A 27,804-nucleotide genomic window follows, 5' to 3' on the forward strand; every position below is an offset into this window, starting at 1 on the left:
GAGACGTTAGCCCCGGTTAGGTATTCCCCTCAGGGAAGCACCTTGGTTTCCTGGCTCCCCTGAGGAAGGAATTCTTGATGAATCCTGCTCATGGTCAAGGAAAGGTTTTCATGGGCACTGATATTTGGATGAGGTGGAGAATAATCAGGCTGTGGACAGGGAAATACTCAGAAGGTGAGGGTGGATCATGCCAATGCCACACTCTAGAGTCTGGGCTGTTTAGGGGAATGTTCCATGATTAATCTCTTTAAAAATCTCTCTCTCTCTCTCTCTCTCTCTCTCTCTGTTTATGTGTGTGTACATGTATACATATATACATGTGTGTGTTTGTATGAATGTGTGCACACATACCCCACAGCATATATGCGTAGGTCAGAGGACAACCTTAGGTGTAGGATCTTGCCTTCTACCTTGTTTATAGCAAGGTCTCTTGTTTCACACTCTGTAGACCTGGCCATGTGTTTCTGGGGATTCTCCTGTCTCTGTCTCTGTCTCTTCTGTAGGTTTTGGGGTTGTGGTCATGTACTACCACAGCTAGCTTTTTTGTGGGCCCTGGGTATTTGGACTCAGATTTTCATGCTTGTGTGGCAAATCCTTTAACTACTGGGAATTTCCATAGCCCATAACATTTATTTATTTTAAATTAATTAGAAAGATTTATGATCAGAGGTATTTTGCCTGTATGTATGTCTATATACCCAGTGTGTACATGGTCAATAGATGGTGTCTGATCTCCTATAACTGGAGTTACAGATAGCTGTGAGTTGCCATGTGGATGCTGGGAATTGAACCTGGTCCTCTGGAAGAGCAGCCAGTGCTCTTTCTAACCCATAACTGATTTAACAAATGTTTGTTGAGAACCCCTCTGTGCTCTGCACTGGTCTGGGCACGAGAGATTCTCAGTGACTGTGACAAACATACTTGACTTAGGGACCTGAGGACTCAGGGAATGCTACATTCTATAAACGATTAAATTCATTATTTCTGAAGATCTCGGTGCCTTCCTCGCCATACTCTAAGGAAGGACTATAGGTGATAATAGATGGGGAACTCGTGTGCACTTGTTAAGTAGAGATAGAGGAGGTCATAGGGTTTGGTAAAAGAAACTGGAAATGTCAGAAGCGGGTGTTGGGTGTGTGATGGATGTTACATTCCTCTTGAAAAGCTGCATCTGAGCCGAGATGGGAGAGAGACGGCTCTTTGTGGGAGGGTCTTCCCATGCAGTCAGCAGCCCCAAAGCAACAGTACCTTTAGGAGACAGCCAGGATGCTGGGTGGGAGGGCCAGGTTGAAGGATTAGAAAGGGACGGATTAGAGGCCTCTGGGTCACTGTAGGGATCACAGGGAGTCTTGCTGATCAGATGGTCACTTTGGCTGCTTTGATGAGAAGAAACTGGACAAGGACAGCATCAGTGGCCACATAAAAAGTCAGCCAGCTGGATAGCTGTAACCAGGAGGCCTGAAATCACCCAGGAAGTAAGCCGTACCCAGCAGCACTCACTCGCCTTGGGGGACGCACACTCAGAGTAGAGTGCCCTCCTGTTTAACCGGATCACAGCCTCTCTTGGCCTGTGAGAGGCAAGGCTGGCACTGTGCTAAGTGGGAAGTGAGATTCCCTGCTTTAATGAGAGGCGGTTCTGAATCTGGGCAGTGGGAGGCCCTGTGTGGCAGTCCATTGTCCTTAAGGAGACTCTCGGGGGCCAAGTCTCAAATGACCTTGAGTGACCTTCACAGCATACTTAGTACCATAAGCTGCAAGCAGTTTCACTCGAACCTTCTTTCCTACCCCCACAACCTGTCGAGCCCCTAACTTTCATTCTGGTCTGTAGAAATGATTCCTGCTGATGGTATTCATGGGAAAGGGCCTGATCTGATGACCTTCAGTGGAGATAGTTTTGAAGATCAGCTGTTGCTATCAGACATGTCTCTGATGTAGAAGAATGGCCCCCTTAAGAAAGGACATTCTGATCCTTAGAGCTGACTTCAGTAAAGTACTCCCTTAGTCCATCTGAGCTGCTTGTAACACAATTCCAGGGTCTGGGTAATTTCTCACAGTTCTAGATGGTGGGAAGTCTTTGCTGCTGTGTTCTTACATGCCAGAAAGGCAAAAGACGCGGATTTTCTCAAGCTCTTATTAAGGGCACTGCTTCCAGTCACAAGGACAGAGTCCTTGGGACCTAATTACCCCCTGACAGGGCTCACATCTTAATTCTTTTGCGCAAGAGATTAAGTTTCAACACGCATTTTGGAGAGACACCAACAGTCAAGTCGTAGCAAGCATGCTCTTACTGAGAGCTTACTGCTCAGTGGGTCCCATGGGAGTGAACCCTGGCTCTGTTCCTGGCCCACCCATCCCTCTGCATGATCTGTCTATGCTCAGATGGGAAACAAGGCCTTACATACCTAGAGTTCATAGTTACTCAGGAGAGGGAGAGTAGTGAGAGATGTCCCGGCAACAGAAGCTTTAAGTGTGTCACCTCTCCTTGTTACTATGGCAACTTGGAGGCAGCTGTCTTTAACGATGCCCAGTTTGTTGCTGCTTTTGTTTCACTGGGTTAAGGCCTTTGCCTGCTTGCCCTTGTATCACATTGTAAGTCTTGGTATCTGTAAGTCTGTGAGTTGGGTATGTAATCAGCACTCGATGAGGAACCCCACTAAACCCAACTACCATCAGGTGAGTCCTCTACACCTTCCCAGCCTTCACAGTTCTTCCTCCTAGAACTGTGCCTTCACACGTGCCTTCCTCCACTCAACAGATAAGAAAACCAAAGACCAAAGATCCATTTTAACCAAATTAGCAAGCCAGGGTGATGGTGTGAGGAAACTCTTAGTGACCCAGATCTTTCTGGTCCCAAATTGCTTGTTCTTTTACCTCCATGTGCCCTGAACTTACACTGTTGTGTAAACCTAAGGGGGCGAATCAGTGTGCTTATCCCTGGGTCCTCTTTTAAGAGCATTGGAATAGACCTTCCTCTGCCTAGTTCCTAGCAATCAGAATAGTGTAATGTTTACATATGAGCCGTAATGTGTAAACATGGGCTTTAAATAACCACTTTTTATCTGTGTACGAAGAGCTCCTTTAGTGCAGAAATTGCCTTGTCTTTGATATCACCCCTTCTTTAGACTGACTCCTTGAAAGCCTTCTAATGCTTATTGTAAGATAAAGTTACAACCTAGGGAGAGGGCAAGTCTTAAAGGGTTTATGGCTGACTTGTTAAAGGGTGTTGTTGCTGTTGTTGTAACATTGTTACAGGTCATTTATAGTCAGTCTAGGCTTGAGACATGGGTGCTCTGAGGGTCAGCATGTTTCCCACTGGGCTGTGACTGTCCATGTGCCAAGTCTGCAGGGTCAAGCACTGGGCTCTGTGCCCACACAGCCTGGGCAGAGGGGACAGGTAATTGCTCAGTGGGCTCTGCACACAAAGGCACACGTGCTAAGCTGTTTGTCACAGGCTGTCCATTGGAAGTAACTTGCTGAATATTGTGACTAGTCTCCGTGCGCTTGGAGTGGCTGTGGCATGCTTCCACCAACAACTTCACGAGTGGGAGAGAAATGCTTCTTAGATGTTCTCAGCTGAAACCCTGAGCTGGAGGCTGCCCTGCGTCTCTCCAGAGATGTGGTCTCTTCAAAAGGAATAACTTCTGGGGTCTCCTTCATAAGACCCACGCCATACCCTTGGCTGTGCCTGGACTTTCTGTGTCTTCTTTGCCTTTTGCCTTCCTCTTCTATCACTATTCTTGTTATTTTTATCTCTGTAACGTGACATCCTTAAGCAACCCCCTTGGTGAAGTTATGGGCAAGTTAATGGGTGGGTTTCAAGAACTAGGAGGGTGTGTGTAGAACTTTCCCATAACTCACTGCTACACTTGCAACTCACCCGCAAGCAGTGCTTTTGGAGTCAAGCAAAAAAAAAAGAAAAAAAAAAAAACCTGACTTTTGCAAGTATCAGCCTCAGACCACCACTTTTGTTAAGATACAATGTTGAAATTACAAAGGCGGTTAGGGATGAACGAAGAGCCAACACGATTTTTATTAGCTTCCACAGACAAATTTGTGTCTGAGCAAGGTGCTCAGAACAGAGAAAGGGAGACGCACACACCGTGCACATCCTGCAGTTTGCACTCTTGCAGTTAACCCAGAGCTTCTGCCCTACGTCGTCCTTTGCCTTCTATCGCTGTAGTCAGACAAGTGGCGGGTGAGTCACAGCCCCTCCAAGTGCACTTGGCCCGAGCACTGGCTGTGAGCCCTGCTCCTGGCCAGCTTGTTGATCTGATCTGATGTAGGCAGAACTGACATTAACCTGAATGACCACACCAGGATACAGAGACTCACTCCTCCTCTCTCTGGGACCTTCTGGGACAAGTCGGTCCATCGTTGAAGGCTGAGAACTTGGCCGGGGATTGGGGCCAGGGACCTGGACTCCTTTCTGTGTGGTCTGTCCACAGGTGCCCCATCTCACGGTCTGCCATCTTTCTGGCAAGTGAGTGCCCAAGAGATGAGGAAGAGCTTGAAGTAAATGTACCAACTCAGCCATGCTTTGGTCGTTACTGAGCATGTGCAAATTTCCCACCTCGGCTGGCTTCCACACGCTCAGTATTCTAATAAGAGTCCTGAAAGGTCCGTGGGTCCACAGAACCTGTCAGAGGATTGTGGGAAGCTCCTGATAACTAGCTTTAGGCTTCATACCTACCCCACCAGCTTTCTGCTCTCAGTTCTCATATTACTCCCTACACACATCCTGTGCCCCCAGGCTCTGAATCAGTGCCCCCCTACCCCCATCATCCAAATTCCCGCTTCCTTTCAGGAACTTATCTGAGTGGGATGGGTGTCCTGCTAACGTCCACCATCTCTAGTATAGGGCAGGCATCCCTTCACAGCACCTTGGCAGGTGTCCTTTATTCTCACAGAATCAGACTTAATGGGACACAGCAGCTGAGTGCTAATCTTTGCCTGGTATAAGGAGTGGTTCCTCACCATTTGTGGGACACATAAATAAAGGAAGAGCTAGAGGTAACCTGCTGTCGCTGGTCATCACAGAGTTGATCTCTTAGCACCCTGCCACCATCTGCTTAGCAGAGGCTGGGGAGTATCCAGAATGACTGACAGGGGAGACTTCTGACTCGTGGATGTACTGTCTTGGGGAGTTAGAAGTGCATTAAAACATTAGTTAGAAGATGGTCTAACTTTTATAATCACCGTATGCTATGGTACATAGAACCCTTGTGAAGAGATTAATGCCCTTATGGGAAGAGATAGAGAAATGTTCCCCCATTCTGCTGTGTAAAGATCAGAGTACTTAGCCACAATCTGACCCTGAACTTCCGGAGCTGTGAGAAACACATGCCCCTTGTCTAAACCAGACAGTCCTTTGTGTTCTGATATAGCCACTTAATCCCAGTCAGGCACTTTGTGCCGGCCATTGTACACAGTGTGGGTAAAGGTGCTCTCCCACACACACTGACTAAAGCTTTAGCAGTACTGTGCTCACTCCTGCCCACTTCAGTGGGACAGCTTATGGTCAGGTTCACCCTCAGAGCCCTCTCTACATGCTTTGGCCTGTCATTTCTTCCTCAGACCAGAAGTCAAGGTTGCATGTGAGTAGCACTGCCTCAGCCCATACAAATCTGCCCTTCAAGAAATTTTACCCTCTCCCTCTGTGGTGGTTTGAATGACAGTGGCCCCCACGGGCCCATATGATATTACAAGGTGAGGCTTTGTTGAAGTAGGTGTGGCCTTGAGTAGGTAAGCTTTGTTGGAGTAGGTGTGGTCTTGGCATGGGTGTGGCTTTGTTGGAGTGGGTGTGGCCTTGGTGTGGGTGTGGCTTTGTTGGAGTAGGTGTGGCCTTGGTGTGGGTGTGACTTTGTTGGAGTAGGTGTGGCCTTGTTGGAGTGGGTGTGGCCTTGTTGGAGTGGGTGTGGCCTTGGAGTAGGTATAGCTTTGTTGGAGTGGGTGTGGCCTTGTTGGAGTAGGTGCAGCTTTGTTGGCAGAAGTGGGGATGGGCTTTGAGGTCTCAGATGCTTAAACCAGGCCCAGTGTCTCACTCACTCTCTTCCTGCTGATCTGCCATGCTTTCCATCATGCTGGTAATGGACTGAACCTCTGAACTGTAAGCCAGCCCCAATTAAATGCCTTCCTTTTTAAGAGTTGCCATGGTTGTAGTGTCTCTTCACAGCAATGAAACCCTAACTAAGACACCATCAGCTGCAGGAGGCTCCTTAGCTCAGTAGATCTTCTTGGAGTGAAGTTGAAACCCAAGGCTTGAAAGAGAAGTGGAAGGATTGCCCTTCCAGGAACTGTGAAGTCATGGCCCCTGTACATTGGCCGGAGAGGAGCCATTTGTAGGCTATGAAATGAAGATGAGCTTCCAGCGTCCCATCTCTAGCTCTCTCTTTCTTTTCTGTTCTTGAATAGTCATCTTGCTTCCTGATGCTGTCTGAAAGGAGGTTTATAGTTCACCTTTGAATGTTGTGAGTAGTTTATCAGGGTTCCCTCCATCACCATTTGGTCCATAGGTGCGCAAACCCTTGAATCTCCCATATGGACTGTTAGGCTCACCCACCTCAAACGGTGCTTGAAGAACTATGACTGGGGCTCAGCTGGAGAGTGCAAGTGAGCCAAGATGAGGCTCAGAGTACTCCGGGGACTCATAAACACCACAGCGCCCAGGTTTCTTCTTGTTGACTAGCACTTGGCTGAAAAACTGGAGTGGCACAATTTTATTTGTGTGCTCTATATCCATATTCTGTTGCTGTTCTAACAAACATGGGCTCATCTATCTCTCACGATAAGGCTAATGGTAGACACCACCTCACTGGACATTATAAGAACCTCACTAATATATGTGTTAGAGTGTGCGTGCATATGAAACACCAGGACAGTGCCTGGCCCCATTGGATGTGTGTATAGAGGGTAGAGGCATGTTTGGTGCCATGCGTGAGTATTTTACAAGCCACTTGCTCAGGTTTGAATCCTGTTCCTTGCTGGCTCATGTGTGAGTCCTCACATGTTTGTTGCTGGCTCAGGTGTGAATCCTCATCTGTTTGTGGCTGGTTCAGGTGTGAATCCTCATCTGTTTGTTGCTGACTCAGGTGTGAATCCTCATCTGTTTGTGACTGGCTCAGGTGTGAATCCTCATCTGTTTGTGACTGGCTCAGGTGTGAATTCTCATCTGTTTGTGGCTAGCTCAGGTGTGAATCCTCTTCTGTTGCTTGCTGGCTCTATGGTTTTGATGAATCACTTGGCCTCTTTTTCACCAGTTTCAATACAATAAAGATAGAATCTCCCATGACCACACACCATGTGTACAAGTGCCCAGGACAAAGGCTTGCAGGTGACAGCAGCTACATAAACACTCTGTTACTGTAGTTGATCTTGTCTTCTTCTTATACTCACTGGATCACTGTGTGGCCCTCTATGTCCAACTACACTGTCACGTAGCAACTAAATGACACTTCAAAACCTGAAAGGTGAAGGCTGATCAACATAGAAAATCACAACAGGCTTGGCGGACCAAGAGCAGAGCCATCAGCTGTCAGTGTGATTTAATCTCTCCTTCATGTTGTGAGTGGGAGAGGCATTTTGCTCACTGCTCTTGCACCATCATTGTGATGTCCAGAGTTCAGGTGGTCAGGAAGAGAACAGTGTCTTCCGAGAAGTCTTCCACTTTATCTTCGTTTTGAGAAGTGGGAGGGAAAGTCCAGGTTTTTGGGAGCTTTAGGTATGACCGCCATTGGAAAGTAGGCCTGGAAGTCCTGTGTGTTTAAGCAGCTTAAAAAGTATGTGTTCTTCCAAGCTGCTTTTTAATTAGTGTGGGAACAACCTCATCTCTCATCCCAGAATGAGACAAGGCATGGGCTTATAAACCTTCTGGGCAGCAAGATACCTGTGACCCAGGACTCAGCAAGTACAAGCCAAGTCAAAGAAGCGAATCACTGGGAGACCCTTACAACCAGTGTCTGAGCATCCTGGTTCCTTCACAGGGGTATTTGCCTGTGGAAATTTCCTTTTATCTGCAGGGCTATTAAAACGCTGGTCAGCCAAATGGCTCAGTGTATTGCTAATGGGTTATAATGCTGTGGGCACTGTTATTTCATTCGATAGACTAGAAGTGGCTGGAAATGACCTCCTGTCTCCCGGTAAGAACAGTGTTTGCTAAGGGATGTTCCCTAGTGTGTGGAGTTTGAGGTAATTTAGGCATTTGTCCTATATTTAGCATGGTATTAAATGAATTTTCAGGCATTCCTTGCTATAAGTAGGGAAATAGGTGTGTTTTACAGTCTCTGAGAGTCACTTTCTGACTGGGCAGTGTCTGGGCAAGTGGAGGTTCATAAGGCCAGGCCTTGCAGGAAATCCAGAGTGAGTATAGTCAAGTCCCTCCCAGTCTCAGGCTCATGGGGTGTTGCCTGCCGTGGGGTTCTGTCTCTGCTCCTGAGTGTGCGACTCTCATTCTGTGGAATGATATTAGCTGAGACCTTCTGTACCCTGACTATAGCTGAGTATCCTCTCTGTGTCAGTCAATCATTGGTGTAGGGCATTGCACTCAGTCCACTAGTGAAACATCAGGCTCACATGCACAGGCAGAGCATCTCAAACTCAGCATGCTCAAAGCTGCCTGAGGAGTCCATGGAAACACCATCCTGTTACCTGCATTCCTCCCATAGACCAAGGTAATAGGGTCTTGCTGGTCTGTTTGAACACACACAAACTAACCTCCTAACAGCCTTACAGTTGTTTATCTACAGTGTTTATTAAGAGAGTACTGAATGCAGAGGAAGAAGCCTCTGAAATGACTGGACTGTAGTTTCTGGAGGTCAGAGAGCATATGTAAAGAAAAGTTCAAACTAGCCTAGTCCTGGAAGGGCGGTAGATTATAGCCAAGACCCAGGGGGCACGATCTGGAACAACTGAAGTTCAGCTATAAACATTGAGTGGTGTAGGAAGGAATGCTAAGGTTGACTGTGGAGTGGGTCAGCCATCGTCACTCTGGCGCTTACCCTGCTGGCTTGTTGATGTAACCATCATAAACAGTACAACCGCACCAGTTCCCTTTCTGATTATGGCAAGGACAAAACATTTGATAAGAAGCAGCTTCAGGGAAGGAGTGTTTACTCTGGCTCACAGTTTGATGGGCTACAGTCCCTTGTGGTGGGGACATAGTGACAGCAGGAGCTTGAGGCAGCTAGTCAGGGTGTGTCTGTGCTGCACCTACAGTGGGAGGGCAGAGCGCCATCAGCACATGGGGCTGGCTGTGAAACCTCAGGGTACCCGATGACCCAATTTCCCCAGCAAGCCTCTGGTTCCTTGTGGCTCCACAGCCTTCCCAAATAGAAGTGTTCAAACACACGAGTCTTTGGGAGTAAATTACAGGAGGCCCTGAAAAGGCCTGGTTTCACCTCAGAGCCCAGGATATCCTCTCTTGTGTTTCCTCCCAGGACTGGGTGCAACACACCTGCATACTCAGTGTTGCACGGGTCCTGGGTCCTGCTATAGGCACTTATGGATACTAGTCTATTTATTAAAATCCTATCTGAGCGAGTTGTGTGACATTCACCAGTCATTGCAGCCCTTGAGAGACTAAGGCAGGGCTAGCTACTGTAGGTTCTAGAATAACCTAGTTTATACAGTGCATTTCAGGCCACTCTGAGCCACTAGTGAGACCCTCCCTCAAAAGCTCAACTCTGACCCAAACAGGAACCCTATAGCATATGAAGACATTTCAAGAGGGCAGGTGGTTGCCCTAGGTCAGCAGTGGGCCTGGGACTCTGAACAGAGCTTTAGGCTCTAAGGCAGAGTTTGCATTCCGGGTAACTCCTCTCTATGGGGTAGATTTGCTGGCAGGCAGTGAGCAGGTGCTCCCTCTTTCCTCATGGTTACTACTCATTTCTGCCCAGATACTGAGATTTACAGGTAGGAACATGTTTCTGCCCCTCCTCCATCACGGTCACACCAGAATGAACAGAAGCATTCTCAACAGCAAAGACAGAAAATACAGCATGAACATAATTAGGTGTGGTGGTTTGAATGGTAATTACCCGTAGGCTCAGACATTTGGGGACTTGGCTGTCCCCAGTTGGTGGCACTGTTTTGGAGATTCAGGATGTATGACCTGGTTAGAGGATGAACGTTGCTGGCTTTGAGAGTTCAAAGCTATCTCTGCTCCATGCTTGTGGTTTAAGACATAAGCCTGCAGTGGCTCCTCTAGCCACCATGCTGCCTGCTGCCATGCCTTCTACCATGGAGACACACTTGGCTGGTGACCTCAGGCATGGGGACATAGACACACGTGTGATTGGTGGCCTTAAGCTCAGACTTTCTGTGACAAGTATAAAATGGCTTCTTTCTTGCTACATGGGTCTGAGGTGCGAGCTGCACCAGGTCTCATCGTGGACCCTGCCTAACACTCCATCGGTCCTAGTTGTCTCCTGTTACAAACTCTTCAGCTTGAGATGTGAGGCTCTCCCGAGGTCTGGACACTCTATCAGGGAGCACGGCTCCATCCGTGGGCCTTCCCTGAGGGAGTCACGCACTGCAGTTTGGCTAGTGGAGCGCTCCTGGAGCACTCACCCATCGTTCCTCTCTTTGTCTCCAGCCCTTCTGTATGCCACCATCTTTGGGAATGTGACGACCATTTTCCAGCAGATGTATGCCAACACCAACAGGTATCATGAGATGCTCAACAGCGTCCGGGATTTCCTGAAGCTCTACCAGGTGCCCAAGGGGCTGAGCGAGCGGGTCATGGACTACATTGTGTCTACCTGGTCCATGTCCCGCGGCATCGACACGGAGAAGGTAAGCATGGGAGGCTCTGCCCTACCACCTGTCCTCTTGCTTTCCCCAGCGGGCTAGGCTAAGAACTCTCAGGGGCCTCTGGGAGTCTCAGGTCCTTCTTCCAGGGGTTTGGATGGCCTGTCTGTTGTCTTTCCTGAAGGACCAGAAATTATGGGCCATCGTTTAAGAAATGAAAGGCACAGTGTATCTCCCGGAGTGAGGGGAGCAGACGTCCCTCTGTCTTGTGCAGTGATGCGATGAAGACCCTGAACAGGAGGCTGTTTCCTTCTGCCCCAGGTTCCCAGATGGCCCCCTGCTCGCCAACCTCACCTCTTTTCAAAATGTTGACACTTTTTGTTCAGCATGGCTTTAAAAAAAAAACAAAACAAACAAAAAAAATGAACCTTGACTTTCTTAAAGAAACACTGCATTAAATATGATTGATCTTGGTTATACTTGTCTTCCCCTTAGAGTGAGTTTTACAGTTTTGTAAGTGCATGCAGATCCTAAGGCCGCTGCACACCCATCTCTTCCTCCTCTTGGTCCAGATAAGAATCCCATGGTGCTGTTGCTAAAACTAGACTCCTGACCGCCATCCGTGGCCCGTGAGCTCTGGGGTGGTGGGGGGTGGACAGGCTCAGTAATTACCCTGGTAAGACTGTGCCTCCGACGAGTCCAGGCAAGAGTGGCACAACTGTGTACCTCAGTTGTCAGTTGGCCACTGTTGCTCGGTGTGTGACGCAGATGGTGGCAGACCCTCCTGAGAACTGTTGTTCTCTAACTGTTGTGCCCCTCCGGATTCACGCCAGGAAAACAGAGAAAGAGAAAGGACACAGAGGACTCATTTATGGCTTATCCTTGTGTCCCCCACTCCCTCTAAAACAGGTCAGCCTGGAAGTCACTGTTTTACTGTACCTCCTTTGTTCTGGGGTTACAAATCTGAACCACGACACCCCTTATCCATGTCAGACAGGCCCTAAGACACATCTCCTGCCCCTGCTTTGTGTTTTTCCTATGATCAAAATCTTGTCCTCAGCTCAATTTCTCTGTCCCTGGTCTCTCTGACTCCACTTCCCTTGTTGCCAAACCCCATCCCTCTACCCAAGGAGTATGGCTTCTTTTACCATAGAATTAGGAAAATGGTAGCACCGTGGTGAAAGTACCTGTGGACACATTGAAATCCAGATTGATCTGGCTGTGAGATCAGCCACCTGCATTCCTGTCTTCCTCTCTCTGAACAGACACCCAAGCTCTGGCAGGCTTAAGGGATGCTCAGTTCTGTCCACACTGTACTTCAAAGGCCTGTTGCTTTGGGTCTGTCTGTCTGTGAGTCACGATAAGACCACCACAGCACCAACTCCCACTCCTTGAATGTGCGCTGAGAACAAACGTTTTTTCCAGGTGTGGTAGTGCAGAGCAGCCTTGGAGGTACAGGCAGGGCAACTGTGAGTCTGAGCCAGCCTGGGCTATGTGGCAAAATCTTATTGGGGAAAAGCAGAAAGAACCAATGTTATTTTTCTCTTACCAACTGTACCCACGTTGCCTTTACTTCTCCCTGGGGAAGGTGTAGCTGGAAGCTCTGGTTATCGAAGAGGAGGGCCAGAAGCCTGGCTCCTTCCTCTTCCCCAGGTCTAGGGTAGCACTGGGATCTGGACCTGGTTTTCATTTGCCTCCAAAGCCTGTTCTTTTCCTATCATCCTCCCTCTTTTAAATTTTTTAACTATAATTTTCCTGTATACATGTGTGCGTGCGTGCGTGCGTGTGTGTGTGCGCGTGTGTGTATGTGTGTGCAAGTGTGTGCCTGTGTATGCATGCATGTGTGTGTGCATGTATATGTATGTGTGTGTGTGCTCTCATGTGTGCATGCATGTGTATGCATTATGTGTGTAGGTGTGTGCATGTGTGTGTGTGTTATGTATATGTATGTGTGTCCTCATTATGCACATGTGTGTGCATGCATGCATGAAGGTATGTGCATGTGTGTGCATTTGTGCCCATACATGTATATGTATGTGTGTGCGTGTATGTGTGTCCTCATGTGTGTGTGCACATGTATGTATGCATGCATGTATAAAAGTGTGTCCATCTGTGCCTATACATGTCTATGCATGTGTGTACATGTGTGTAAGTCTGTGTGTGTGCGAGCATGCGTGTGTGTGCACTGTGTCATACTATGTCTTACTGGAATCTGTTCTTTCCTTTCATGTGAGTTCCAGGGATGGAATTCAGGTCCTTAAGCTTGGTGGTCTGCCTCTAATACCACTGAGCCATCTTGCAGGCTTTGCCCCTTCCAGATAGGTGTAATGCATACGTTAGAAGGAGGAAGGAAGAGGCTCACACATGGGCAGGGCAGGGATTGCCACTGCCTGACTCCCAGCTTTGCCACCTTCCTGCCCCAGCTATTCCTGCTCTCCCAGCTCAGCACTGGTAACAATGCCTGCTGGTTCTGTGGGTGCCTGGCAGTCAATGGAGCAGAAAGAACTTTGATCTTTGCCCCAAAGCTCCTTTTTCCCAGGCACTAAAATGACTCTGTAGATCCTGCTGTCTGGGAAAAGCCTTTTCCTGTCCCCATCCCCGCAGGGCTGGGTAGGGACCTGCCTGGGATACTGAGTAGTCAGCTTGTATTCCTGCCCTAGTCAGTGCTTACCTCCCTGGAGGTTTTGTTTGCTGTGATCTCTTATCTAAGGCTTTGTGCCAAGAGATTGTCTTTGAAAATTTGCATATATTCCTCCATCCACTCTCCCAGAAACACAGTCATTTTTTGGCCATTCTGCAACCTAGAGCAGGAAGCAGATCAGGATGTAACTCAGACAGGTGTAACTTCCCTTAGCTTCGCAGTGAGCGTTTGTAGTCTGTACAGGAGAAGCAAAGCACAGTGCCCTTAAATCACTCGGAAAAGAAGTTGCTAGGCTTTCAGTCATGTGACCTCCCCACCCTACACCCTGTTCCACTGCCACATGGACACCAAAGGTAGGACTGAAACCATCCACGGCAAGGCAGGGAGGCTGGTGGAGAAGTCACAGCTGCAGAGGGAAGTGTCTGGTGCTAAAATGGGAATGGGTCCTGGAGGGTTCCCAGCACCGCAAGAAGGAGCCAGGGAGCATTCACGTTCAACTTCATGCCCCTACTTGATTCACAGAATAGAACAGGAAAAGTTATTTTTAAAAATGTTCCTAAATGCTCTGGAAAAGTCCACTGGAAGTCCTGCTGTATCTATCCTTAATGCTTGCTGTCAAAAGCCATGTGATGGTTTCTTGGAAACAGTCCTCAGAAATATATCTTGTTCTGAAAAAGCTGGGAAAATTTTCAGTTGTTTAGAAAAACGAGACCCACATGGCCTGCGGTTCCTAGTTTGGTTTTTAGATGGTACGTGTCAGGGCTGGGACACAGTCCAGACAGTAGAGTGCTTGTCTGGCGTGTTCAAAGCTCTGGGTTTCTTCCTGGGTACCATGGGCGGGGCAGGGATGCTACAAGTCAAATGGCAGCCCATTGGCTTTGCAGAGCTGCCTGGCATTGGGATTGGTTAGTCTATAACTGGGCTTTGATATCAAGCTACCTAGTGTGGAAGCCAAAATATACTGTTTCCTGGCTGGGGAACATTGGGCTTCCCTGTGTCTCAGCTTTCTCATCTGAGCTGAAATAATTAAAAGCGCATCCTAGAGTTTCTGTGAGGACCAAGTTAGCAAACGAACACCAAGCTTTCAAAGTGAAGCTATGGCCCCTCGTTCTCCATGCTTCTTGTCTCCCTTATTGTCCTTGGCAACTGCACCCACCTTTTGTTTAGTCACTTGCCTCTTCCTACCAGACAGTAAGTTCCATGAGGGCCAGTACTTTTGTCTAATTGTTCTTTAACTAACACATCAGTAGAGCCCAGAATGGTACCTGGTACTCTGTGGATGCTTGGCAAATAAATATTAACTGGATGGGCAACTTGCTGAGCCACTCCTGGCAGACAACAAACACTTGGGAAAATGTGACTTTATATAACTCATTTCCATAAAGTATATTTATTCTTTGAAAACTAATGCATGGTTTTTATCTTATCTACCCAACTACCTCCCTCTAACTGTTCCAGGGACCCACTACTCTGTCTCTATCAACTTCATGTCTGTTGTCATTGTCATCTCTATCTCCTCCTCCCGCTCCCCCTCCTCTTCCTCTTCCTCCCCTTCTCCTCCCCTTCTCCCTGTCCTCCTCCTCCTCTTTCTCCTCTTTTTCCTCCCTCTCTTTTTCCTTCTCCTCTTCCTTCTCCTCCTCCTCTTCCTCTTCCTCCTCCCCCCTCCTCCTCTTCCTCCTCCTCCTTTATCCCAGTGAGTCTAACTAGTTAATGATGTTGTGTAAATGGATGATGAGGCCATTCACTAGGGCATGGGCTGCCTGCCAGTGGCCACATCCCCAATGAAAAGTGAGTCTCCTTTCCCAGTAACCATCGAATGCCAGCAACTCCTTGGCTACTCGTGGGTCTCAGAAGCACCTCTCCCATCTACACTGGAAGTTTCCCTGGCTTATCTTTGACAGATCTCTTTAAATACCACCCCATATTCACTTTATCAGCAAGTCCTGCCAGCTATGTAATCAGAACACAATCTCTAGTCTAATGTAACCACATTATGTTATAGAATGCCAGTCAGTTTCTCCTGGCTGTAATTTTGTACCCGTTAACCAAATAACTGTATATTTCCAAATGATCAGAAGAGAGCGTTTTAGAATGTTCTCAGCATAAAGAATTGACAAATAAAGGGTATAGATTGATTACTTTGTTCATGTATGTTTACTGTTGTATGTATGTCAAAATATGCTGTACCCCTTAGAAATTATATACATATATAGATATAGATATAGATATATAGATATATATTTGCTTGCTTGTGGAATTAATCTGAACATAGCCACTTCTTGCTAGCTGCACTGAACCAGCCCAGGCTAAGCGCCCTCACCCTTCCCTTTGACTCTTGTGTTGCTAAGCAGAGTCAAAGCTCTCTAATCCCACTCTGGGTTCTCAGCTGACATCAATCTCCTTATCTGTGTCCCTGGTTACATTCTTTGACTTGAAAGTGTCTCACATGCTCTGTGTTTGCTCTGAACGATGTCTCCTTAGGCCTCCCCCTGACCTGGGTGGACTATTGCTACAGAGCATTTGTGTCTGCTATCTCCTATAATGTTCCACTTCCACAAGGTTCACTCTGACACGTTCTAAAGCTGTCAGCTGAGATGGGATCTCCTCAGAGACCTTTCCCATGCCCGATACACTCTTAGCCCTAACTTTCAGACCTGCATCCTGAACATTCAGCAGAATGTTCCAGAACCCAGACACTGCCTGGCTTCCCCAGGGCACTGAAGCACAAGAGTGCAGCCTGGCCTCGTGCTGGCCCATACCTGGGGAGCTGAGGGAAGGAGTCTGTGCAATGGACCTCACGCTGTCTCTTCCTTGTCTGTCCAGGTCCTGCAAATCTGCCCCAAGGACATGCGAGCTGACATTTGCGTACACCTGAACCGAAAAGTGTTCAAAGAACACCCCGCCTTCCGGCTGGCCAGCGATGGTTGCCTGAGGGCCTTGGCCATGGAGTTCCAGACAGTACACTGCGCCCCAGGGGACCTCATCTATCACGCCGGGGAGAGTGTGGACAGCCTCTGCTTCGTGGTCTCGGGCTCCCTGGAGGTGATCCAGGATGATGAGGTGGTGGCCATCCTAGGTATGTGCTGCCTACTTTTGATGTACTCCTGCTATCATACTTGGGGTTGTCTTAGTCGCTGGACAGCCACATTTAACCAGAGATTTCCCCTTGTGGGAGGCTCATTTCTCCATCCATTCATCCATCCAACAAACGTTGGAATGCCTACTTTGGACCGATTGATGTTTAAGGCTCTTGGGTTTTCTTCTCTGGGGGCTGCAGGTTATTGGAAGAGATGAATAAACAAGCCACCATTTGGAACATATCAGAAGGGCATCTGACTCAGGATTCAAATGGCAATGCTTCCTATATAAAATGACACACAAGAAGGAGCCAAAAAATTGAAAATGATTTAGCACCAAGCAGGGTAAAAACAGGATTGTAAAAAGAGAGAGGTCAGCCTCTGTGAGAGAGACAGGTGTGATTCACAGGGACAGGTGTGACTCACGGGGGATAAACTCTGAGTCACTTTGTGTGACAGGGGCACATGGAAGGGCCGCCATGGGAGATGACACTGGGAGAGAGTTGATGGACTTAGGCTCCAGGAACCACATTAAAGGATGTTCATTTCCCTTGCAGGGGTGGGGCAGGTGACCCATGGTGAATTGAAAGTAGGGAAGGGGCACCGTTAGGTTTGTACTTTTGAAAAATGACAGCAAGTAGAGGTTGGGCTGCAGTGGACAGGGTAAGCAGGTAAGAGACATGTTATCTAGGTGCTTAACGGACTAGGATGTGGGTGGATGGTGAGAAATGCGTCACTTTGAGGCATGTAAAAAGTCGAATCAAAGGAATCCAATGACGGTTTGCTCTTGGGAAAGGTAGGATCTCTCATTGGATAACAGGGAGACTAACTAGTTCACCACACATGGCAAGAAGGAATGTGGGAAGAGCAGGGATGTGTCGAACGTGGGAGCTTGACCTTCAGTGGTGATGGGGAAACTTCTGAGGCAGCCACAGGGTAGCTCTTCAGTGCACACATCTCTCTAAGAGGACAAGACACCTCAACAAATCACCACTTATGGATCCCTGCTTGTTGCCCAATGTTGTGCAGATGGATCCTCATTTAACCATGCAAAATGGCTTTATTACTCTCGGTCTTTAAGTGAGACAGTTGAAATTCAGAGAGGTAAGGAAATGTCTTCCCAGTGTTTGAGGCCCATGGGGTCCCATCCCAGCAACCTCTGATTCCAGACCTTCTGCTCCCACCAGACTTGTGGAGTCCTGTCCTAGTACCCTCTGTCTTCAGCCTCTCTATGCCTGCCTAGCTTTCAAACCGATGCGCTGATGACTAATGGAATACGTGGGTGCTGGCACTGTTGGTGCCGCTGCAGTTTTCGGACGTAAGTTCGCACATGATTTATTTCCTAGAAACGTGAGATGGATGGGATTACGTTACTGTGATGTTAGAATGAAAAGCCTGACTCTGTAAAGACGAATGGTAGTTTTAAAGCCGATTTGCTCCTGTCTGATTTTGGAGTACCTGAAACATGGCTTCCTTCTTGCTCCTGGGGCACCTTGTCAACTCACCCTTCTGGCTATGTTGTGCTCAGGGTAACCCAAGGGTGATTTATATTCCTTCAGCATTTGCCAGAATATGGTGAGGGGGGCCTGTTAAATCTGGGTTGGAGCTGAAGTGTGTCTTGTCTGCTGGATACCATAGTGCCCATAGAGCCCGACAGCCTAGTCCTGGCTGTTCCTCATTCCCTCCTCTCAGAGAAGTGAGGTTGTGGGCCAAACACAGGAATGGTGAAGACATTGTTGTAGGGTATCTGAAGGAAGGGGTTCTTATCTCTCCCTTTAAATTCACCAATGAGGACATTGGGCTAGCCAGGATTCCTGAGCTAAATGTAACCACTGACCAATCCTTTGAATTTGGACTAGAGGTAAGCCTTCGGAGTCAGGCATCTTGAACCAATTTGCCCACAGATCACTCATTATTTAAGCTTCCAGGAATCCATCCCAAGGCCCAGTATTATCTCTTGTGTTCCCACGATCAGGGATTTTGTAATGCCCTGCCACAGACACCAGCACAATAGACTCAGTATGGAGGGATGATAGCCTGAGGAGAGATGAGGACAAACAACCATTCCTCCCCTCCTCCCCTGTACACCGGGCTTCCTAGGAGGCAGCAACTTCATAACCTGGTTGATTTGGCTGGTTCCACTTCTCCAAATCTAGCCCTCTGGGCATCCAGCCTGCTCCAGTTAGCAGTGTGGTTGGACTTCAAATATAGCTCAACCGCTTTGGACTAAACATGTTGGTTGTTCTCAAGATGCCCAGGCTAGAAAAAGCCTCCTCTATGCTTCCCAAGAGCCAGATTGAGCCCCCAAAGTAGGTCCAGGCTCGATATCCTAAACAGCTTGCCAAGAGTCTCAGTCTATAAAAGGACATGACAAGTTCTTTGAGTCAACCTGTCCTTTAGGCCGTGAGGCATACAACACTCCGAGCTGTTTGTTCCCTGGAAACACCCACTTGGAGCTTTTTAAAAGTCCTTTCTCCTTAGAATAACTTTTGTTCAATGAACTGCAATCAGTTTCTTCTACAAAGGGTTTGAGCATCACACGGGACTGAGAACTAGACCTTCATTGTCCTCCAATGCCCTTTAGTGTATTCTCTCCCAGAACTGTTGAACAGGCCCTGTCATGAGTGGGTTGCTACAGTTAGACCAAATCTTATCCCAGGCCTCAAGAGCTGCATGTGGAGCAACTGACTCTAGAGAGCTGTCACTCTGCACAGCGAGGGTTATATAGGAAATGGAGATGCTCCTGGGGGATTGAAGGATGAGTAGCTTTTGAGCAGTGTTGTGTGCCCAGTGCTCCAGAAACAAAGGGGAACATGCCAGTGTTCGTGCAAGAGGCTATAGAGAAAACAGGGGCACAGCTGCCCGTGCCCTCAGACTCAGATCCCCTGTTATCAGTTCAGTCACTTACAGCCTGCTGATGTGGTTCTTCCTCCAATTAGACCGTACCACCCCGTTCTCTGTTTAGTTTTAGTGCGGACTCCAAGAACAGGAAGGGACAGTATTCATAACTGAGTGGGCTTAGCATGAGCCCAAAATAGAATCCCCCATCACTAAAACCTTATAGACTTTTTCGGGACAACAGCCACGATATAAAATGCTCATTGCATTGCTAACCGATGGATGCAGAAGTAAAACTCAGCAGCATTTGTCCTGTTGTAGGAGATGCAGTCCGATGTTTTCTGTTACGATCGGTTGCCCTTCGTTAGAAATAAAAATGAATATAGTGACCTGGTAAATTGGTTTCTGGGGCTGATCAAAGGTTGCAGTTAGGAAGTGTGTGTGTCTCGAGCCGTGCCAGCCACTCTCTGATTGAAAGCACACTGTCCCCTGAAGACAGTGACCATGGAAGGGCTCTCTTATGATTTCTCCTCTGGCACCCTTGCTATGACATCGTCCTTACTTCCCTCGGAGACGTCTTCCCGCAGTTGCTGAGTTGGAAGGCTACCTTGCCTTTGCTTGGATAAGGTCCTCCTTTGGGCCATCGTTCTAGGTTGGATATTTAGCAGCATCTGCTGTCCACGGTCTTTTCTTTGGGGGACAGAGAAAGCCTTGTCTTCAGGGACCATTGTGCTGAGCTGAGACAGATGCTTAGTGACACGAGCACAAGGGGTCTTGTTCTGTCCCTCTCCTGGAGCAAGCAGGCAGGTAAACGCTCACAGAGGAGGCAGAGCCAAACTGAGAGCTTGGGAGGTGCCAAGGAGTGTGGCAGGCTGAGCATTGGGGTAGAAAAGCATCAGTAGGGTCACTGGAGCAGAGTGTGAGTGTGAGCATGAGTGTAAGCCGCAGGCTGAGGCTAGTGTGAGTGGAGCTGGCCTTGCTGGTTCCATCAGCTCAGAGCTGCCTGCTTCGGTGTGCACCCAGCTCTGCCAACCTGCTGCACTGTGGCGTCAGGAGCACTAAGCCTTGGTTGTCATTTCATGTGTGGTTTGACATCGCCAACCTTAGCTGTGGAGTAGGGAAGGAGGCACATGGAGAAGGAAATGAGGCAGGAACCCATAGGCAGGGGCCTTCCCAGTGATTGACAGAACAGGCTGTGAGGTCTTTGCCTTGGTAGTGGCTGGGAAGATGGAGTCATGAGGTCGGGCATGGGTCAGCTGTGGGGAAGGGACCTGTGTGGTGGATCATGCCGCCTAAACTGGAGCCCAGAGCTGTGGTGACAGTGACAAGATGCAGCAAGGGTGGTGTGGACGGCAGTGTGTCATCATGAGAAGTGGGGCCCTAGCGAGTGAAGCATGGCATCATGAGAGCTGTGCTCCGAAAGCAGTAAAGACTGGGGCCAGAGACATGGAATCTGTGAGGTCACCGTGGGTCATGATAGACAAAGAGCGCTGAGCTACACTCAGAACAAATGGAGAAGGCCCACAAGGAACATTCGAATTACATAGAAACGATGAACGACTGTAAGCATGAATTTCCCCCCAAAGATTGCATCGGATGCAATTTGAGGAAAATTATTCATTGGTTCAGTTTTGACTGGATATCTATATTTTTATTTGCAGAATTTGCCACACTTAGTTGGGAGGTGCAGGTGGGTGAACGGTCAGGGGCAGAGGTGTCCTGGTTAGTTTTCTGTCAGTTTGATTCATCTAGAGTTATCTGGGAAGGGGAACCTCAATTGAGAAAATACCCCCATTAGATCAGCCTGTAGGCAAGTCTACAGGATGTCTTTTTGATGAGTAGTGTGGGCGGGCCCAGCCCGCTGCGGTGAAGCTACCCCTGGGCAGATGGTCTTAGGAAGCAAGAACAAGCCGGTGAGCAATGCTTTTCCCCAGTCTCTGCTTCAGTCCCTGCTTTCTGTGTCCCACCTTGAGTTACTGGCCTGATTTCCCTTGATACTGGGTTGTGATCACATAGAAATGTGAGCAAAATAAATGCTTTCCTCCTCAAGCTGTTTTTGGTCAGTGTTTTATAGAAAACAAGCGAGGACAGAGAGTCTCTTGGGTTGTAAAAGTTAATACTAGAATGCAATGGGGTGAACAGGGAGGCAGAGGCAGGTTCTGCTGTCTGGGAAGTGAGAGAGAAGTATTGACAAAGAGGTGGCCACGGAGCAGAAAGTGTGAAGCTTCCACTAGACTTCCATGTAGAGACCTGAGGACATTGGACAGAGGTGCAGCCAACATTACTTGGAAAGGTGGGTCTGGAACCAGGACAAGAAGACAGGTCGGGACCAGGAAAGGCACTCGGGTCTCTAGCTAGAGATTTAAGAATTAACAGAAGGAATGTAAAACGGGAAAGGGAAAGGAAAACCAGTGGCGAAAGTTTCGAGCCTTTTCCTGAATGACCAAGCATTTGAGAGCATTTTTAAAGAGATGGGGTATAGCCGTTCTGAATGTTCACAGGGAACTTTAAGTGATATTGGAAACTCTAATGGTGAGTGAAATGTTATTTGAGTATGCTGCAACTGATCCCAATTACGTGAAGACAAGCACACGGAGATGAGACTCCATGGGCGTTCTGGCTAGCAAGCTGGGGTAGATGTCCTGTTTGTGAGGCAGGAGGAGATTTTCATTTTCTTATCAAATTTGTCTGACTTTCAGGCTATCTTTAAGAGAACATGTGTGGGTCTCGAGAGATGGTAAAGTACTTGAGTTCAGATCCCAGTGCCCTTATAAAGTGTGTGTGTGTGTGTGTGTGTGTGTGTGTGTGTGTGTGTGTGTGTGAGAGAGAGAGAGAGAGAGAGCGAGACAGAGACAGAGACAGAGACAGAGAGAAAGAGACACACAGAGAGAGGCAGAGACAGAGAGAGACAGAGAGACAGAGGGAGAGATAGCCAGAGAGACACACAGAGAGATAGACAGAGAGACAGAGACAGAGAGACAAAGACAGAGACAGAGAGAGACAGAGATAGACAGAGAGAGATAGAAAGACAGAGAGATAGACAGAGAGAGACAAAAGAGAGACAGAGAGACAGAGACAGAGAGACAGGGACAGAGAGAGACAGAGAGAGGGGGGAGGGAGACTATGATCCTAGAGGTAAAGGGGCAAGAACTGGAGGGTGCCAAGGCTTGCACCAGTCAGTAGCCTCCAGGTTCACGGAGTAGCTCTGTCTCCAAAATTGAGGGCAATACCAATAAAGGAATACACTAAACATGACCTCTGGTCTCTACATCAAGTGTACACACACACACACACACATACACACACACATTTGTACTCATAGCAAACACACACACACAAACAAATGACCTCTTATCTCTACATCATGCAAACACATGTTTACATACGTATGTATATATACATCAAACACACACAAATAAATAAGCATCTGATATTTTCAAGATGACAGTTAAAACTTTTTTTTTTCAAGACAGTCTTGAGAAAGCTTCATTTGTTTTCCCAGACACTGTTAGGCGATCATTTTTAAGCATGATTTTTTTTTCCCCAAAAGAATGTCTTGGCAGCAGCTCTTTTGCTTGTTACTATCCAATCAGAGAAAATGGCGTGTCTCTGCATGTGTCTACATCTCTCCCCCTGACTGTCCTTGGCCAGACAGTGAGGACCGAAGGCCTTATCTAGCAGAGCCAAGTCTTTCCTAGAGATGTTTCCCGGGGTCCCCGGGAGCCAGGGTGGGAGAAAAGCCGGCTCCAGGACTGCTATTCCTCCCTCTCTGTGGGGCACCCTGCACAGGGAGCAGGTAGACTGCGGGGTGAGCCTGTGTCAGGAGCTGTGCTCCAGGCTCTCCATGCTGTAACCAAGCGTCAGTATTCACCTAGCTGCTCCATCAACCCGAGTGGTCACATTAAATCCACAGTCCTGGTGAGGAGCTGTAATGGGAATCACCTAGAACTGCAAAGCAGGAAACGTTTCTATCGGGTGGCACCAGCCACACCATGCGATCGAGAGAGGATGAGGGTAGACACCAGGTGATCTTTTCTAATTTCTCCTTCTGTTTAAGCAATTTTTGAAATTAGTTTTCAGTCCCCGAAAACAAAGGAAGTTAGATGTACTGTAAGTGAGTTTCTAAATGGAATCCCTGTTACTGCATTGCCCAAAGGACTCAGTTGTAGGAAGTTAATGTCAGTTAGGGCAAGTATGAGATATAGAGGCACTCTAGTATCATGTAAAATGTCTCAAGTATTTTAAGTAAGGAAAGCATAATACAGGACTGCATGTGTGGCAGCCTTAGCTACGTAAAAATGTGTGTGTGCATAGAAGCAGGACGGAAGGCAAACCAAGATCTAGAAAAAGCGTCCTGGATGGTGGCCGTCATTTTCAATATTCAAATGTAGTTGAATAATTTTCTACAATGTACTTCTATTCTTTTACAAATAACCAGAAGGGAAAAACGCAAATGAGGTTTATGCCTGTAGGTATCCTGGTAACTTCCACCATCTCCCGGTGGAGCTCTGGGGTCCGCTTACTTGTGGAGGAGAGGCACAAACAGGGAGTCATCACGGTGGCTCCAAGACCCTGCTTTAACTGAACCCTTTCGTGTGCAAGTCTCGTTCAGGGAGGGGTGCCAGCCTTCTTCACACCCAGTGTCACTGCATGAGGAAGGCTGGGGACATGTGGGGTGAAAGGATCTAGAAGGCTCCTAAGACAGTGCTTCTGTCTCAGGATCATCTCTTGTTGTCCATGTCCCTCATCTCTGCTCCCTGCTCCCACTCACAGGGTAGTTTCTAAAGTACGATGTTTTATTTCATGGTTGTAAATTTTGCCTGTAAACTTTCAGCTTAGCAGAAAGCTGAATCACACTGAGCTAAGGGAGCATCTCTGAGCAGGTCAGCTCAGACACACACACACACACACACACACACACACACACACACACACATGCACACACACACACACACACACACAGTTCCTCTAACCCACCTTTGCAATGGTTTGTTTATTTTATAAGCATGCAGGGTGGGTATTAGGGGCTGGAGACACAACATGAACAAAAACGCTGGTCTCTCAGGAAGCTGAGGTGCTCACCAGGAAGACAAGTCATTATACACTTACAAGGCAGGGTGGAGAGTGGTAATAGTGCTAAGAACAAGATGCTGTCAGAATTCACACAGCAGGCATCCAAGCCAGCCAAGTCACAGAGTAAAGGAAGGCTTCTTGACAAAGGCTTCGTCAGAGCTGAGTGCCAGTCCTGTCTGGGGCTGGGCTAGGAGATGAGAGAGGAAAGTAGGCACAGCACCATCCTCAGGGTCAACACTGGTAGAGCTTAGAAGCCACATCTAGCAACAAAGAACAACTCAGTCCGCAGAGTTCTTGGGCCTTTTGCCCTATTAAGATGAACTTGAATAGAGTAGTAATCGGGGAGCAAGTGGTGACTTTAAACAGAACAGGGGCAGAATTGCATTTGTGCTTAGAAAATCATCCAGGCACCTGTTTGGAAAGTGAATTAGAGAACCAAGGTCAGAGGGGACCAACAAGGAGTACTCCAAGGTGCAAGACTAGCCTGGCCTGATCTCACAGCCGTTTAGATGAGAGAAAATAGAGCCAAGAGATCCTTGGTAGGTGAAGTGAGTGGAGGATGGCCCTTCACTGTTTGTGGAATAAGAGGGGACTGTATTAGGGTGAACGATCCAGGAGGATCATGGGCTTACTGTGGATGAGACTCATTCCTCCTCAGATGGGATTCTGGAGAAGGACCCGGACTCTGGGTACAAACCCTGCATCACTGCAGTCCAGATGCGTGACCAGGCACAAGCTGAGAAAGTCCCTACTCCAGCAGGGGTATGGGGAGGTGAGGAGAGAATCAGGGGTCCATAGTAGGTCCCTAGGAAGCACTTGTACCTAGGAAATGTGTTCAGGAGGCTGGGTGAGAGACTACTAGAACAAGGAGAGTGGCCCAGACACTGGGCTGTTACAGAAGCCAGAGGTGAGGACAGGCACTGGTGCCAAGTTCTTGCAAATGCCATAGAATATTTTTCACTGGACAGAGATGGCACACTTTGTAATATCATCAATATTTTATGACCTGACTGTCCCATTTTTTTAAAAAATTCCAGAGCTGGGCATAGTAGCATATACCTTTAATCTCAGCACTCATGAGGCAGAGGCAGGGGGATCTCTGTGTGCTTGAGGGCAGCCTAATCTATATAGTCAGTTCTAGAAAAAGCCAGCATACATATAGGGGCCCTGTCTCAAAAAAGTAAATAAAATAAAAACAAAACTTAAGGCACATATGGGTGCATTGGAAGCATATGTTATAACACATCGAGGATTAGTGAGCATTTTTCATATTGATTAGCAAAAGGGTAATGATTGACAGGGATGAGATGGGTGGGTGACCTACGGGAGCAAGAAGCTCGACAGGAGGCCAAGGAGATGTCAGGTGCATGGGTTCCAGGGCCTGAGAAACTACATTGGTATGTGCAGAGGTGCACCCAAGAGAGGACAACACAGCAGGTATGCAGAGGTGCACCCAAGAGAGGACAACAGGACAGGTGTGCAGAGGTGCAGCAGCGAGGGGACAACACAGCAGGTGTGCAGAGGTGCACCCAAGAGACAGGCATGAGTGAGTTTCCTCTTCTTTCACAATAAGCTCCTTGACCCCAGAAAGGACTTCCACCATCCCATCCAGCCCCTTAAGATGCTGTAAGGGATCTCTGACCCACAAAGGTAAGTCCAAGTCATTGGTCTGGGTTGAACCATGAGATGCACCCGGCTGTGGGAAGTCAAGCTAAAGGCTCTCTGTGAGAGGCAGAGGCAAAGGCAGAGTGGGTGACTTGGAGAGACCTGGCTGTGACCTTACTTGTGTAGGTTTCACAGAGCACATTAGTGCCCATCTCTAACTAGAGGTAGGTAAAGAGGGTCATCGGGGTGGCTCTTTTGTACCGACTGGAAAGAGAGCAGGTGTGTTGAACTCCTACAGAAGTTACAATCACAGCAAACTTGTAGAGACAGATGCACTCTGGGAAGAGGCGGAAAATCAGATCTGACCCTGGAACCAGGTTACCTGGGCATGTCTAGTCCCAGCACTTTTCCCCCACTGGGTCCAATAAAGCACTCAATACTGCGGCAGCCAAACAAAGCCTGGGTTTTGTTCCCAGGAATGCCTTTTTTTTTTTAAACCTCAAAGAGGAAGCCACTGGTGAAATCTGCAGGGTGTCTATCTGTCTGTCTGTCTCTGATGTATGTTCTCATTCTATAAGCTGTGGCACATGGGACAGAGGCAGTGACCTCTGCAGCAACCTTTATTTGTACAATGAAGGTGAGAGGAGCTTTGCAGTTTTCCTCACAAGACGTCAACCTCCTTATGCCCACCTGCAACCTCAGGCAGTCTTGGGGTTGCAGCCCCAAGTACCTGTGGAGGAGCGCACAAGTGTTCCCGAGTAAGCAGACTGGGCCTTGGCCCTCTGGGAGGAAGCGCCCAGCAGGTGCTGGTGCACACAGTAGGTTCTAGGTGGTCCTAATCTCTGGCCATATGCAGAGTGGGCAGAAAGGCTGGTCAGTGTGGTCTAGCTGAGTCTTTGGCCTTCAGACTGGGAAGCTGTAGCAGGCAAAGAATTGCTTCGGGGCTGCCTGCCCTCAGAGCTTGCTTGCCCTTGGCTTCTCTTCTGGGCCAAGGGATCCCCAGTGGTCTAAGGTATAGGGGCAGCTGCTCTGGTAGGAACTGTAGCTGTCAGAAAGCCAGCAAGGTCAGAGCTCCTCTTCTCATGCAGTTATCCAGGTACACAGGAGCAGGTGGCAACTCCATGGCACCAGATGCCGAGTCTGCTGTCAGCTTGTTCCCCTCAGTAGGGTGTCGCTCCAGCTTTCTGCCAACAGGTTCTTCAGCCCTTCGAGCAGTGCATGAACGGCTGGCTGAGTTCTTTCTGATGGATTTGAGTCTGAAAACGGCTAGCGATTTTAGTAACAGAGGGGCCAGCTTTGGACATGCGCTGTACCACTGTGGGCCATCCTGTGAGCAGTCTTTAAAAGAACATGTCATTAGGAATTACGGAAACAGTCAGACATCTACCCCTGGCCTGTGCCCATTGGCCAGCCAGATTTGTCTATCTGAGTGAACTGGACCTGCTGGATCCGAATCACGATCCCTGCAACCTCTTAACACCGAGGAAGGCTGCTTGATGCTTCCAGGGTCCTATTCCAAACACCTCTTGAATTCACCCTGCAGTTCCCTTGGTGTCCTCCCCACCAGCTCCATTTGCCTCTGCCCTTCACCAAACCAAGCTGCCTGCAGGGTCTCCATTCCTCCCGTGCTGTGATCCTGGGTACTTCAGCCTCTCCTAGCTGTTCTTCAGGTCCCACTGGTGCCCCACCAGGGGGCAGACTCGGAAATGGTGCTGTGTGTAACTGGGGGAGTACATGGGGTGATTCATTAGCACAGTGCTGTTGGCTTGTTCTAATTAGAGGCCTGCAGTCATTCCCACCTACTCCTCTCTCCAAGCTCAGGACATT

The 27,804-nt window shown here is 48.3% G+C and overlaps 1 protein-coding gene across 5 annotated transcripts in view; it reads left to right on the forward strand.

Moving 5' to 3' along the window:
* Kcnh1 (potassium voltage-gated channel subfamily H member 1) overlaps positions 1–27,804 on the forward strand; it is a 302,612-nt gene that overhangs the window by 198,364 nt on the left and 76,444 nt on the right. For all 5 annotated transcript variants that reach the window (XM_017598933.3, NM_031742.3, XM_063272592.1 and 2 more), the window contains 2 exons: positions 10,589–10,788; positions 16,208–16,460. In XM_017598933.3, coding sequence (XP_017454422.1) covers positions 10,589–10,788; positions 16,208–16,460 — 453 coding nt within the window. The remainder of the gene's footprint in view (positions 1–10,588; positions 10,789–16,207; positions 16,461–27,804) is intronic.

This window comes from Rattus norvegicus, chromosome 13 (genome assembly GCF_036323735.1).
Source record: "Rattus norvegicus strain BN/NHsdMcwi chromosome 13, GRCr8, whole genome shotgun sequence".
Lineage (NCBI taxonomy): Eukaryota > Metazoa > Chordata > Mammalia > Rodentia > Muridae > Rattus > Rattus norvegicus.